At 39.7% G+C, this 15,244-nt stretch overlaps 1 protein-coding gene across 1 annotated transcript in view; it reads right to left on the bottom strand.

Moving 5' to 3' along the window:
* Positions 1-201: 201 nt before the first annotated feature.
* Positions 202-15,244, bottom strand: part of LOC119421127 (immunoglobulin mu heavy chain) — a 159,107-nt gene continuing 144,064 nt past the window's right edge. Inside the window, exons 6-14 of the mRNA XM_037688520.1 lie at positions 9,180-9,494; positions 8,817-9,107; positions 5,869-6,183; positions 5,478-5,762; positions 2,557-2,886; positions 2,157-2,474; positions 1,769-2,056; positions 553-701; positions 202-210 (exon numbers count right to left, since the gene is read on the bottom strand). Coding sequence (XP_037544448.1) covers positions 202-210; positions 553-701; positions 1,769-2,056; positions 2,157-2,474; positions 2,557-2,886; positions 5,478-5,762; positions 5,869-6,183; positions 8,817-9,107; positions 9,180-9,494 — 2,300 coding nt within the window. The remainder of the gene's footprint in view (positions 211-552; positions 702-1,768; positions 2,057-2,156; positions 2,475-2,556; positions 2,887-5,477; positions 5,763-5,868; positions 6,184-8,816; positions 9,108-9,179; positions 9,495-15,244) is intronic.

Raw genomic sequence — 15,244 nt, 5'->3', positions numbered from 1 at the left:
AAATACAAAACTGAAACACACACACACACACACACACAAATAACTGAATGCATCATAAACCAATTCCACATGACTCAAGGTCAGAAACACAAAAGCAAAGAAAACGGATTCTTTACACTTAGAAGCAAATAACATCAAATGCCATAAAATATCTTATTTAAATCCACATTGAGTTAAATGGAATCTCCCATGTGATTGTAATCACTTAGTCTGTAAGGAAAAGAAGAGGAAACGTTATTACTTGACTGTTAAACCACTAGTTCCCAACCCTGGTCCTAGAGGAACACCATTTTGCATGTTTTAGTTGGTTCCCTGCTCCAACACACCTGATTCAGTGATTTAATTACTTCCTCATGTTCTGCATGCATTAAAATCAGGTGTGTCGAGGCAGAGAAACAACTAAAACATGCAGGATGGTGTTCCTCAAGGACCAGGGTTGGGAACCCCTGAATTATAAACAATAACAAGATCAATTAAAATGCCTTGATATATCAATATTTGATAATAAGCTGCACAGATATTAAAGCCAGATGACTGAATATTGAATCTTACCTTAATAATGGTGACAGTGACAGAAAACATGATGGCGAAGAGGAAAAAGAGGAGGAAGGTTAAAGCCACGGTCCACATATGTTTCAGTGAGTCTTGACTCACATCAGAATCCCTGATTGCATCAAAGAAATAACAGTTCTCCATTGTGTCTGAAAGAAGAATAACTAAATTAGGCCACTTCTGGTGTGTCTTGAAGACATCAAAGCCTGGGTGTCTTTAAACTTCTTAAATTTCAATGAAAAGAAAACAGAAGTGATGGTGTTTGGTCCTAGTGGTTCCTGTGAACCTTGCCCTGTTGATCTGGGCCCTCTGGCACCACATGTAAAGATAACCGTTTCTAACTTGAGTTTTAAAATGGACAGTAATTTTAAATTAGATTCCCAGATTGGAGCGGTGGTCAAGACTAGTTTTATCACCTCAGACAGCTGCTAAGGTAAAGTCCATCCTCACAAAACAGCAGCTGGAAACAGTAATCCATGCCTTCGTCACCTCTCAGCTGGTTTACTGCAACGCTCTTTACCTTGGAGTCAGCCAGTCCTCCCTCAGACGCCTCCAGTTGGTCCAGAACGCTGCTGCTCGGCTTCTAACTGGAGTTCTAAAGAGGGAGCACATCACCCCCACTCTGGCTTCACTCCACTGGCTGCCTGTTCATTTTAGAGTTCATTTTAAGATTATTTTATTTGTTTTCAAAAGTTTAAACGGTCTTGCTCCATCCATTCTCTCTGAGCTGCTTCACCCATTGCTCGGTGCCTCAGATCAGCTGATCAGCTGCTCCTGGAGGTGCCGAGGTCCAAACGGAGGCTCAGAGGGGACAGAGCTTTTTCTGTTGCTGCTCCAAAACTGTGGAGTGATCTCCCTCTTCTCATCAGACGAGCTCCTTCACTGTCCAGTTTTAAAACTCTTTTAAAAACACATTTTTACTCCCTGGCTTTTAGCACACACTGAATTTTGCTCTGCACTGTTTTTATTGATCTTAATGCTTTAATGACAGTTTTATTTTTATGTGTTTACATTTTCTTGATTTTATGTGTACAGCACTTTGTTGCAGTTGTGGTTGTTTTAAAGGGCTTTATAAATAAAGTATTATTATTATTATTATTATTAAATATTGTTAAAATGACTTTGATGCTTTGAGGAAAGAAGCAAAGATCGTTTTATTTGAAAAAAGAATCAGTGTCATGTCACTCTTTAATGAGTAACAAAAAGAGCATCTCACCTGGTGTGGACAGATTCAGTGACAGGGTGATGTTTTCATGAGTCACCCTGCAGGTCACAACCATCCCAGGTAACGAGTTGATTTGGGACAGATTGAGGTGGCTTCTGATGCTGAATTTTCCATCTAATCCTAAATTGGGCTCACTTGTGTCGTAATCCATCAGTTGTTTGTTTGCTCCGTGAAACCAGGTGATGTTAATGGCTGCTGGGCTGAAGCCGTAGACCAGACACACGAGCACGTTGGAGCCCTGGAGCAGGACTGCTACAGGTTTGCTGTGGGTCACTGAGGCTGGGGGAAGAGTCATTAATGATGTTTACATTAATTCAGAACAGATGATGGGCAATAATAATAATAAAAAAAAAAACACTAAAAGTGATGGTTAGCTCACCAAACACATCCTTTATACTGGTTTTAACTGGAGTCTGAGATGATTCGTGTGTGACGACACAGGCGTAAGTTGACTTTTTGTCCTTTGTTCTGGATACGTTTAGTTTGCTTTTCATTGAATACAACTTTTTTCCTTGTTCATTCCATGGAGGGCTGTTTATGTAACGTGAGGATGGGAGTTTTTGGCCATTCTCTTCCCAGTGCACGAAGATGTTGCTTGGGAAAAACCCAGTAATGAAGCAAGTCAGCATGAGGCTGTCAGACACAAACAGCTCAGCAGCGGTTGGTCGGATGATCTTCACGGCTGGTGGATGCATGTCTGAAAACACACAAATAATAAAACAGGAGTCAGTTTTGAGGTATAATTACAATAACTAGAGAAAAAAGACATTTAATAATACCTCTACTTTTGCTGGCATAGTCTTCGTAACCCTTGTTGGAGCAGCGATGCTTTCCCTTGCAGGAAACTCTCTTATATGAGTGCCAGTCCTCCGCTGACACATTCAAGAAACTCTGCAAAGTCTCTGTCCCGTTGCTGTGGCCCACAGGCTGCTGCGTATGCACGTTACGGGGTAAGTCTTTGTTACCACTGACTTTCCAGGTGATGGAGAAATCATTGAGATCAGTGCCGACAAGAAGACATGTAACAGTCAGCTGTTTCTTGTTGTGAAGCTGCTCCAGTGGTGGGCCCTGGACGTAGACACCAACTTTATGAGACGATGTTGGAGTCACTGAAAAGTTACCACAATATGAGAAAAATGAGGAAACTCTGCATTTATAAAGTAATAGATATAAATCTGAGTGTTCAAAATACATAAAATGTGATAACTATGTCCATCCATCCATTATCTTTACTGGCTTCTTCCTTTTACAGGTCATGGGGGGTCACTGGTGCCTATGTCCAGCCATCACTGTGCAAGAGGTGGGGGGACACCCTCTCCAGTCCATCACAGGGACACACAAGACAAACAACCATTCACTCTCTCACTCACACCTAGAGACAATTTAGAGTTACCAATCCGTCTAACATGCATGCTTTTGGTCTGTGGGAGGAAACCGGAGTATCCAGAGAAAACCCACACATGCACGGAGAGAACACACAAACTCCACCCAGAAAGGCCCCCAGACCGGGATTTGAACTAGGGCGACCTGCTCGTTGAGAGGCAGCAGCTCTACCAACTGCACCACCGTGCTGCCCATGATAAAGATGCCCATCCATCCACTATCTTTACCCGCTTATTCCATTTTGGGTCACGGGGGTCGCTGGTGCCCATGTCCAGCAATCACTGTGCGAGGGGCAGGGTACACCCTGGACGGGTTGCAAATCCATCACAGGGACACATAGAGACAAACAACCATTCACTTTCTCACTCACACCTAGGGACAATTTAGAGTTACCAATCAGCCTAACATGCATGTTTTTGGTCTGTGGGAGGAAACCGGAGAACCCGGAGAAAACCCACGCATGCACGGAGAGAACATGCAAACTCCACCCAGAAGACCCCTGGACCAGGGTTTGAACCAAGGACCTGCTCGCTGAGAGGCAGCAGCTCTACCAGTTGCGCCACCGGGCTGCCCATGATAAAGATGTCCATCCATCCATTATCTTTACCCGCTTATTCCATTTTGGGTCATGGGGGTCGCTGGAGCCCATGTCCAGCAATCACTGTGCGAGGGGCGGGGTACACCCTGGACGGGTCGCAAGTCCATCACAGGGCCACATAGAGACAAACGAGACAAACAACCATTCACTCTCTCATTCACACCTAGGGACAATTTAGAGTTACCAATCAGCCTAACATGCATGTTTTTGGTCTGTGGGAGGAAACTGGAGCACCCGGAGAAAACCCACGCATGCACGGAGAGAACATGCAAACTCCACCCAGAAAGGCCCCTGGACCGGGGTTTGAACCAAGGACCTGCTTGCTGAGAGGCAGCAGCTCTACCAGTTGTGCCACCATGCTGATAAAGATGTATCTGTGTTTATTTAAAAAAATGTAATAGTGTAAATTATGCAAAACTCCATAACTCAAGTTGATCAAATGAGGCCTCTTCTGTACAATTTTATATATTTCCATCTTTTAAAAATTATCTCTGTCCACATGATTTTAACAGAACGCTGTAATATCAAGCTTTACCACTAGATGGAGAGCAAGTCCATAATAACAAAACAGAAATTACAAAGAAAAACATTTCTGGTTTGGCTGAAGACTTTTATACATTTTTACAATTCCCTCTCAGTTATTAATTATATAAGCTGTACCAAAACTTATTGGTGACATAATTAAAACAAATGGGGCCAGATCGATGATTGAGTTCTAGAATTGTGCCGCTCGGTGTGGCTGCATGTTAGAGTAGCTCTGTTACATTCATTCAAAGTTATTGCTTTTGAAAACTTTAATTCCTCTTTTTTCTGGATGTAAATTGCTTTTTCGGATGATTATTTCCTCTGGTATCGGATGCTGTGCAGCTGGAAGGATTTTTACTGAAACCTTCCTACTTTTGGGCATTTGTTGTGATGTGTAACCATGGGAACAAAGTGTTTTTTTTAACAACTAGGAGCAGCTGATTAACATCCCAAAAGCCCAAATACTTGAACTACAGTGGCAAATCTCAAATGAGTTGAAAAGAAGGCGCCGTGGATGAATTCCCGTCAACCTGGCGGCTGTGCTCGAGTACCTGACTACCAAAATCCTGGAGCTGGTGGGAAACTCGACTTGTGACAACAGGAGTACTGGGATCATCCCCCGGCACCTTCAGCAGTCTGTCCGTGTCGACAAGGAGCTCGGCAGACTGTTGGGAGGAGTGACCATCACCCATGGACGAATTCTGCCTGGCATTTGGGCAGTCCTGCTGCCCAAGAGGACCAAGAGGCCGGCCAGATCTGACAGCAAGCTGGATCCAGGTGGACGAATTGGTATCTGTGGCCAATTCTTCATCTTCACTACAGGAGATCCTTCCTGCCCACAGCTATCCGCATATAACATATAACAACTCTTGAATGAAACCAGGATGATAAGCTACGACAACACTTAATTTCCCTTTGGGATTAATGAAGTATTTTTGAATTTGAACTGAATGATGGAAAAAAAAAAAAAGATAAAAATGGATCCATTTATGTTTTGATCTCAAAAACCCAAAATGATAGGGTGCGCTTGACATCATGTTTAAAAAGCTTTGTAACTCCTGTCAGCATGACTGCACTAAAACCTGATTTTAAAAAAATGTCCACTTTTTCCTCAATAAAAAGACAGTTTCTCTGTTATTATTATTATTATTAATACTCATAGTGTTGTAGAGACCTAAGTAGATTTGGTTTTACCTGAGCAGACGCTGATGTTCTTTCTGGTGATTTTATTCAAAGTACTGTCCAACACCTCACAGGTGACCACCTTTCCTGTTTTCCACTCTTTCTGAGGAACCTGAAGTTGACTTATTACAGCAACACGTCCATTTTTATCCATGCTCTTGTCATTAGTTGATGGTGATGTTGGCTTTGAATCTGTTAACCATTTAATTGTAGGGTTGAAGCCCCATCCAGAACACAAAAGTCTTTGTTGCCCTGGATCTTCACTGGGGTTCAGAAGAACTTCCACTGAGGGGTCCACTAAATATAATGGGAAGACAAAAGTATGAAATGTTTAATCAATAATGTCATTCATTAATAATTTCAAACCACGTCAGATTTTACAGCACACCGAGACAAGTCTCACCAAACAGATTGCTGATAGGCTTTGATTTGACAGGATTGCTAGCGAAGCCTTGTTTCACTGAGCAGGTGAAACTTGTGTCATCAGTCCAGTACTTTTCAGGAACGAGCAAACTTCTGCTGACTGAATGTGGGCCCGGGCCTTCAGGGAGATCAACATATTGGATACCAGGAATATCAACTCCTTTGGCCTGAAATGTGATGCAGAGGTCCTGCGGGGACAGCTGTGTGATGTCACACTGAAGGACAACACTGTCCCCCTTCAGCAGATCTGGGAAAAATCTCCTGATCTCCACCTGTGGAGTTGTACCTGCAGGACCTGGATGAGGACAACACAAAGTGAAACATAACTGTACATGCAAATGTATTGTGTTGGTCTCATCTTCGAATACCCAGTCCTGGGTATGTCGTCCACTGCTGAAGGAGAAGCAACGTGTATGTGTGTGTGTGTTTGTGTTTGTCTGAAGTGACAGCAAAATACCTCATGAGCCTCTGCATTTTATTAAAAGTCTCAAAATGTAAAGACTGAACATTAATCTATAACTGATTATCCTTTGGAGTCAATGCCATTCAAGATGGCTGCTTCAGCTAATGGCATTATCAAACACAAAAAATGGCTATAACCCAGTAAAGTTTACAGAGAATGAGCTATAATCTGGTGTGACAGTAGCTGAGAGTCATCCCAAACACATACTTTAGTGTAAGGATGGTGCCCTCTGGTGGTGGCCGGTCCCCATCCTTACACTCCCTGGTCTTCCTGTTAATTGCCTTGATTATTTCTACCCTCGTGTAATCCAGGTGTTTGTGGTTGTCACTCTATGTGTGCACGTATATAAGTCTGTGTCTTTGTGTCACTCGTTGTCGGGCCATCGTCTTGAGATCCTCTTGTAAACATCTATGATCGTTTGGTTTTCCTGAGTCCCTGAATCTCCCGAATGTTTCCTACATGTTCCCGAGTTTGTGAGTAAGCTGCCACGTCATCATCTTTATATTGTATCCATTAAAGTGTTTTATTTATTTTTACTCCTTGTGTCTCAGAGTCCTGCCTGCACACTGGGTTCATCTCACCTAACACACCAAATCCTGACACTTTAGGTCAGGGGTCCTCAACCTGTGGCTTTGGAACCACATTCAACTCTTTGGTGCTTCTTTCAAGCTTTGACCAAAATGAACATAAAACTAAATTTTATAGGTTGTTATACCAACAACAAAAAATGGCTAGTTTTAGCAGCTTCCCTGTCATTTATTTTAAAATATGTTAATCCTAGAACCAATATAAGGAGTAAAACATGCTCACTTTAACTGTATTTCTTCAAATCAGAATACTTATTTTTTCCACAATTAAAAAATAACATATATGTCTGCATAGTTCCTTGATTTATTTTTATTTAAAAAAAGGTAAAACCATAAGTATATTACGCTTTTTTTTTTTTACAAGAATCTGGTATTTTCTTTTGTCTTAAATTGTAAATTTATCAATAAATGTTAAAAATCATTAGATTTTTTTAGATTTTAATGTCATCCTACTGGCCAGAAAGGCCCCCTCCAATAAAACCCAAAAAGGCCCATGGGCCACTAGTTGATAACCACAGTTGTAGCAGAGTTTATGGGCTAACACATCTTATGAGCTCTCTCAATGTCTCTCAACATAACGATCTTAAGTCAGCAGGCAACATTCACTCTTTTGCTCTCGACAAAGACGGCCAGTCTCACCCTCTCCCTTCCCTCCTGCTTTTTTTGCTCTCTCATCCTGTCAACCTCAGAACCTCTCTTTACACATCTTCTGAATCAAAAATAATTATGGATTTGGTCAGCTTGTCTCTCAATACAATTGATAAAAAAAAAATTTCCACCAGACAACAGGGTGCTGGAGAGCCCTCATGCCCTGAAGGGACCCACGCAGCTGGGTATGTCATGGATTTCTGGGGGCAGTGGAAGATGATGTGCCTATCTGTGCTGTCCGTGGAGGATGTAAAAGGTGTGTACATTATTGTAATCATGATAACAGGGTTTCTGCTTTTTGGAATCAGCTGATACCTAGGATTTCAACAAATCAGGAAGACATCGGCAGCAGTTTTGGTCTTGGTAAAGCTGCCAGCCTTATGTGAAGGATAAATCCGTGCTTTGAGTGCTCAAACTCATATTTTTAACGAGCTAAACCACAAGCTGGATGCAATTTCTGAGAAGTGTAGGCCACTAGTGGCTCCTGGAACTCGCCGGCATGAAGGATTCGACCTTGGAAAAAGCTAATGAGCACAGACCGGGCAGAATATCCCCTAATCTAGCTGTTTGAATTTGCCATTGAGTATACCAGCAGAACTTGAAGGCAGACAGAAAACAGAGTCTGCCTGCCATGTTGTTTATCTGAATTTGGTCTCCCTCCTGGCCTTGGACAGGCCAACTTATATCAAATTGCTCCTGGAGGATATGTAAACTTGAAGATTTGCCTGCCCCCACCCCCTTCCGAGGACATCTGTGGCATTATCAGAAGCATGATGCTGATAGATACTGTTTCATCTTATCAGAACTTTGGAACTTTCTGAAGTGTCCATGGACAACGCACCACCTTTGTTGACCTCTATGCATAAATGTATTATGATGTCGTTGCTGTTTTATGTTGCAAGGTCTTTCTTTTTTTTTTGTGTGTGTGTGCACCTTTTACACTGTTTCCTGGCCAAAACATGGTGTGAGACATGATTTGTTTTGGCTTCCTCCACCCTTGTGTTCTTTTGCTCTCATCTGCCTGTACAAGACACTCTTGTAAATGAGTCTTCAAGACCGAATGGGAACTAACCTGTATTAATAAAGGTCTAATAACAATAATAATAATAATAATAAATATGACAATTCTGCTTTATGACTCTTTGATGTTAGTTCTTGGTGTTCTGATTCTCCAAATCGACCCGTACTGTATTTAACTACCCCTGCTTGTCTAACAATCTCTCCTCTTACCTGAAACCTGGACAGTGTTTTCAGCAGAGAAGCAGCGATGCTCAGCTTTACATTTCAGAGTCTTCACGTTCTTCCAGGTGCTCGATGGGACCGTCAACTCACTGAGTAAAAATGTAGCGTTTGACACTGAGCTGACTTTATCATCAGATGGAGGTTTCTCATCCATTAACCAGAGCAGCTTGGCGTCAAACACTGTACGGATGGAACATGTTGCCTTCACTGTGGACTTTGTCATCACAGTTTTAAAGGTGGGAATCTCCATATGAATGGAAGGAGCATTGCTTCCATGGACTACAGGAGGAAAATAAAGTATTAATGTACAAGAAGAAGTTGTATGTGATCAGTAAGAGTAATTATACTTACTTTTACAAATACTTATAGTTTTTTTAATTTCAGTTTTGCTGTGAACACATTTGCAGGTAAAATCTGATCCTTTCTTCCACTCTTCCATCTTTGGTTCGATCTCAGTGGTTAGCGTGTAAGTCGTCTCCTCTCCGTTTGCACTCTGTAGAGCTCTTTTTGTGGGTTTGATGCCTTCTAGAGGCTGGTGGTTCTGTTCCCAGTCCACGGTCAGCGTTTTGGGAAAGTAGCTGCTCAGAGTGCAGATGAGTCTAACTTGTGAGAGGTCACCTTCCCAGACTGGGTACAAGGTGATGTTTGGGGAGACAATCCGCACAGCTGTGCAGAGGAGAGGTGATATGTCTTTACACGATTCACTTTAACTGCTAGCTTAGATTCATTTTAAACACATAACTTCAGGGCTTAATCAGTAACTAAGCACCAAGTATGAATTTTAGATGTTTTTATTAATGCTACATGGCAGAGCTGTCATGCAAAAATGGGGCAAAGAGTCCGTTGCACAGATGTTGAGCCTGATAGAGCAGAACGATCAGTTCATGCAACAAGAGGAAGCTTTGCGTAACCGCCCCCCCGGGCCAAAAAAAGGACAGAGAAACAGAAGTGAAAGAAGGCCAGTGGAGCGTCGCAGGCGGCAGCTGTGAGGTGGGGTTATACCAGCAAGAGAAACAGAGAAAAACATTTAAATATCTCAGGTCTGCTTACAGAATGAAACACAAATGCTTCGTCTCATGACTTTGTCAAAGATTTTGACTTTTAAAGTTCAGTAATACTAGACTGAAAAATGTAACTGACTGTGAGGTGTTTTAATTTCCATACTGAGAGGGACACGGGCTGTTGGGTCCAGGTGCTGCTGAGAACATTAAGGAACATAAAACACAAATGGTTACATGAAATGAACTGTATGAGCTTTTATTTAACAGTCTCAAAAACTACAGTAGCATTTAAACATTTATTTAAAGATAAATCTACATTTATAGAATAAAATGAATAAAAAAATGACAAATATGATTATATGTAGAATAGACTGAGTATAGAAAACGTTTTGTAATATATTTTCAAAGTGTTAATTTTCACAGAAAGTGTCCTCTTCTTTTATTTGATCTGAAAAGAGATAAAAAAAAAAGGCTGTTGAGATTTCATATAAATTATAAGAACACACAAATTGTTTAAATGTGGTGGATGCAAAATTAATTTTACGATTAGTAGGAACATGAAAGTTTAGATTATAAACTAAGATTAGTGTTCATGAAGATGCCAACACTGCATGCAATAAGAAATGTTATTTATTAAATGAAATGGTTTACACGGATATAAAACAATGCAAAACATCCAAATATTATCCAAGTCTTCCTAGAAAAGTCAATTTTTTTTAAATAAGCTTTATCGTTGTTTTGGCCATAAATCTGTTAAAATTATTCTTACTGATAATGTGATTATTATTTTAGGTTTTACAATAAATACTAAAGAATCTAATAACGTAACACAGTTATTGTGTTTATTCACCTCGTTCACAAGACAGACACCTGAAATGTTATTTAAACAGTATTCTCTCATTATTAAATGGTTAATAATTGCGGTGTTACATTTATGGAGATTAAAAAAAAAACCCCAATAAATAAAGTATGTTGTCACACTTTTAATCAATATATGTATAATTTGTATTAATGTTGTGTGATATTGTCATCTGTACACTGGTGGGGATATTAATTAGATTTAATTAGGTACAGTAAACCATGCTGTATGTCAATGTTATGAATATAATGCATGTTTTCTACTTAAAATCTGTTAGATTTGTGGAAATAAGTTGATTTATTTAATCTACAAATACTGTTTGACAATTCTGATTAGTAGTTAAACTATTCTGTTAAAGATTAAGTAACATTTGCAGACCTACTCGGTTTCCAGATGTTTCATAAAAGCGGTCAGATGTGTACAAAATGCTAAAAGCTGCTTCAACTATTTTATCTTATTTATTTCATTTTATTTAAAGGAACCCTAATATTGGACACCAAAGATAGAAAAAAATAAAATAAATTAAAAGATTCATCAAGGTTCTTGTGCACACTAGAAGCATTTCTGGTGTAATTTAGAAGCTTTTTGTCGTCTGGTACACACCAGATACTTTAAATTAAACATTTTACTTTTTTAATTCCTCCTCAGGAGCTCACTTAATAATACAGTGGTTTAACTAAATAGCAAAAATCTGATAAAAAGTGTAAAAACTGTTTTGAGAATCGGGATTTTTTTCTTTCAACTTATTCATAAAAGCTCTAATTGAGTTTTAAATACTGATATTTAGTATTTTTTTTAGGTGTTTATGTATTTTTATTAATTGAGTTGAACGTGGGCCCAGTCCCAGAAGCTACAGCTTTAACACGCAGCGGATTCTTCATCGTGAATAATCTGATGATGTCAGATGTGATTAAAATGATTACTCATGATATATCAGCATTTTAAAGAAAGTTATCTCATGTAGTGAAGCATTGGAGTAATAGCTATTTTGGTCAAACCCTGAAAACAACTTGTAGTTTATTAAGCCATTTGATTTATACTAAATGTTTTATTTGTATTATGCAAATTTTCTCCACCAGCAAAGAAACAAATTGACCATTTCTGTAATTTTACAGCTTCTCTCTGAATTCTCAGTGCTGTTTGACGACACACACTTTAAAACATATAATTGTGTCTTTGAATCACGCAGTTACCTTCAAAGTGACGCTTCCTATAGTGAAGAGCAGAGAGATGAGGAAGAGGATGATGAAGGTGAGCCCTGTTGTCGCCATGTTATCCTGCTCGGTCTCCATGGAGCTGTAGCTTGTACTTTCAAACAGGAACTCTGCTTGTAGCACAATAATAAATCCATTAAGTCTAATGATATTTTACACTCAGCTTGTTAGAAAACAAACTTGCTTTTTATACATTTTCTTAGATAAATTAAGAGTTTATCTCAAATTAAGTTATATATTCTATGCACGAGAGTCCCTTCAGTTTTGCACGCTTTAAATTATTAGATTTTTAGGGAACACTTTACTTTAAGGTGCACAAAATTTGCTAGGGAATGCCTAAGGAACAAATCAGGAGCTAATGGGTGGTTAAACAGTACTTACTGGGGAACACACAGCCAAGCTTTATTATGGGACTACTGGTTTGTTACAACAGAAACAGTATAAATTCTCCATGTGGGTTCTGAGTAAACCCTGCACCACTGAGGTCACAGCTTGGAATTGTCAAAAACCTGTTTCCTAGTGATTACTGATTTTATTACCCATTAGCTCCTGATTCGTTCCTCTTTGGTTTCCTTGGTAACTACCCATTAGTTCTTGATTAGTTCCTCTTCGTTTACAAGGGAACTAATCAGTAGTCCCCTAATAAGGCTCGGCTGTGTGTTCCCCAGTAAGTACTGGTTAACTACCCATTAGCTTCCGATTCGTTCATCTTTGGTTTCCATGGCAACTACCCATTAGTTTCTGATTAGTTCCTCTTCGTTTCCCAGGTAACTAACCAGTAGTCCCCTAAAAAGGCTTGGCTGTGTGTTCCCCACTAAGTACTGGTTAAATATCTATTAGCTCCTGATTGGTTCCTGATTCATTCCTGAGGCGTTCCCTAGCAGTTAATCACATTTTGTGTACCTTATTGCGAAGTGTTACCGATTTTTATTTCAGACTTGGTCCTATAGTGATTCTGACTTGCCTATGAAAGACTATAACGTCAGTGTGGCTCGTGAGACTTGACTTGTGAATAAATAATTTCATGGTTTTTATAGGGAGAAACCAGAGCTAGAGTTAAAAAAGTCTTGGCGGGGAGCAAAACCCAGGAGAAAAACACAGGCACACAAAGACAGTTCAGACAGATAGCTTCCTATCTGCAAATGCAATGAACATGTGATAGTGGTTTAAATCATATTGATGGTGCAGCAGTGAATGTGAGTCTCTGAACCCTAAATAAGCAGCTCAACACGGACATAGAACTAAAACACCGGTCAAGTAAAGACAAACTGCAAGCGACAAACATCAACACAACTACCAAGTGGAGTTTTTTTAATTTCGATTTTTAATTTGCATTAAAACACACAATGTCATATCACAAGCAACAAACAACAAAGAACAGAAGACGCAGTGACACAGATCTACTGGGTCTTGCACGTATTAGGGATGTTGAGGTTGACCAGGTTGTTGTTTTCGAAGCTTCTGTATCCAATGGATCTAACGACTGCACTGGGGCTAGCTATGGATTCATGGTAGATAACACAGCTGTAAGCCACATCGGGCTGTTTCCAGTCCTGCAGCGGGATGGTCAGCTGGCTGTAAACGTAATACGTTCCATTGTTTTTAACAGGGTTTGTGGTGCTGAACTCGTACTTTGAGTTTGCGTTCAGATCATCCACAAGCCAAGCCACATAAACCTCATGAGGATGGAAGCCTTTCACAAAGCAAGTCAGGGTCACCACTTTGTTTCTAGTTTGCTCTACAGGAGGCATCATAAACACTGAAGGACGCTGAAGAGGTGCTCCTGCAAGAAGGTGAGAACAGTTAAACTCTGAGACAAAACACTGAAGAAGACTCTCATAAGGTGTTTGGAGACACAACAAGAACAAAGAAACAATGAATTAGAGCTGAACTGTTTCTTACCACCGTTGCGTTTATAGCTTCTCTTAAGTGGCTCTAAAAAGTTTTCGTGAGAAACGGCGCAGTGGAGCACATCTCTCTTCACCCATTCATCATAGGTGATGTCGAGTATAACCTCGTGTATTTTTCCTCCATTTTTACGAGTAGCCACCAGTTCCTTATTTTTCTCATCCTCCCAAACCACCTTTTCAAATTTGCCCCTGTGCACCGTGACTCGGCATGTTAATTTCCCCACCCGGTTTATAAACATGTCCTGGTTTGTGGGTTCTATGATAACTATTTCCACATCTGGTATGGTGCATCCATCACTTCCTGGAAGACAAAACGGGGGATAAGAATGAAACGACTGGTTGCAAAACACCAAATATAAAATACATTTACAAACGTGATACTTACTGGAAGAACAATCTTGGATTTTCACAGTTTCATTCTTAAATACCACAGTGTTTTTTCCTTTCCCCTTGAACACGCACATAACGTCATCAGTCGGAATCATTTCGTCTTTATTTATGGTGAGCAGACTTGCTGCGCTGTACAGCATCGTTCCATTGTTGTTTCTTCCTTCAGATGGCATATTGATTTCATCTATCTTGCCGGTCACTTCCCCATTATTTTTCAGCCATCTGAACTCATGTTTATTTGGTGAAAAATCTTTGGCAAAGCACGAGAAGGAAACCTCCTGATTCTCCTCATCAACGGAGGAAGACAGCTTGAGAGTTGGCAACTGATAAACCACATCTGAAAGACAAACACATACACAAATATATGTTTGCAGAAGCAAGGAATCAAATATATATATATGCAGAAGCCTTAGTAAACATTGTTCTGTCATGTTCATGGAATTAAAAATGAACGAATGGTTCGAACAATATGAGCACGTTTATTTCTCTTATTATCACGTCTGCATGATGAACACTTTGTATGTCTTATAAATAAACAGTATAAAATATCCAAAGAAAGCTACTATCTTTATTATCACAAAATGAACGGCAGAGATTTTAATGCTCACTTCTGCATATACATTTACTGGCAAGCAAATGCAGAAAAAAGTGAAAGTTGATTATATTAATTATAAAGAGACAGAAGAAAAGAGGTGGGCAGGGGTCAACAAAAGCAGGAATATTAAGACAGAAAGAAGCAGAATGCCCCACTGTGGACTATGACAGGAACAGAAGACAGAGAACATGTTAATAAGGTTTTCAATACAACACTTTATATATACATTTATATACAAACATAAGCATTAAATGTATTTAAGCATTTGCCCCATTTAAGCATTTCTTTTTCCAAATCAGAGTTTTATATATATATATATGGTCTTTCTTGTAAATGAGTCCTTGAGACTCAATGGGATTTACTGTCTAAATAAAGGTTAAATGAATGAATATAAATATACATAAAGATTAAATGTATTTAAGCATTTGCCCCATTTAAGCTTTTTTT

This window comes from Nematolebias whitei, chromosome 15 (assembly GCF_014905685.2).
Source record: "Nematolebias whitei isolate Nwh7 chromosome 15, NemWhi1, whole genome shotgun sequence".
Lineage (NCBI taxonomy): Eukaryota > Metazoa > Chordata > Actinopteri > Cyprinodontiformes > Rivulidae > Nematolebias > Nematolebias whitei.
This window is presented reverse-complemented; position numbering and strand designations above follow the sequence as displayed.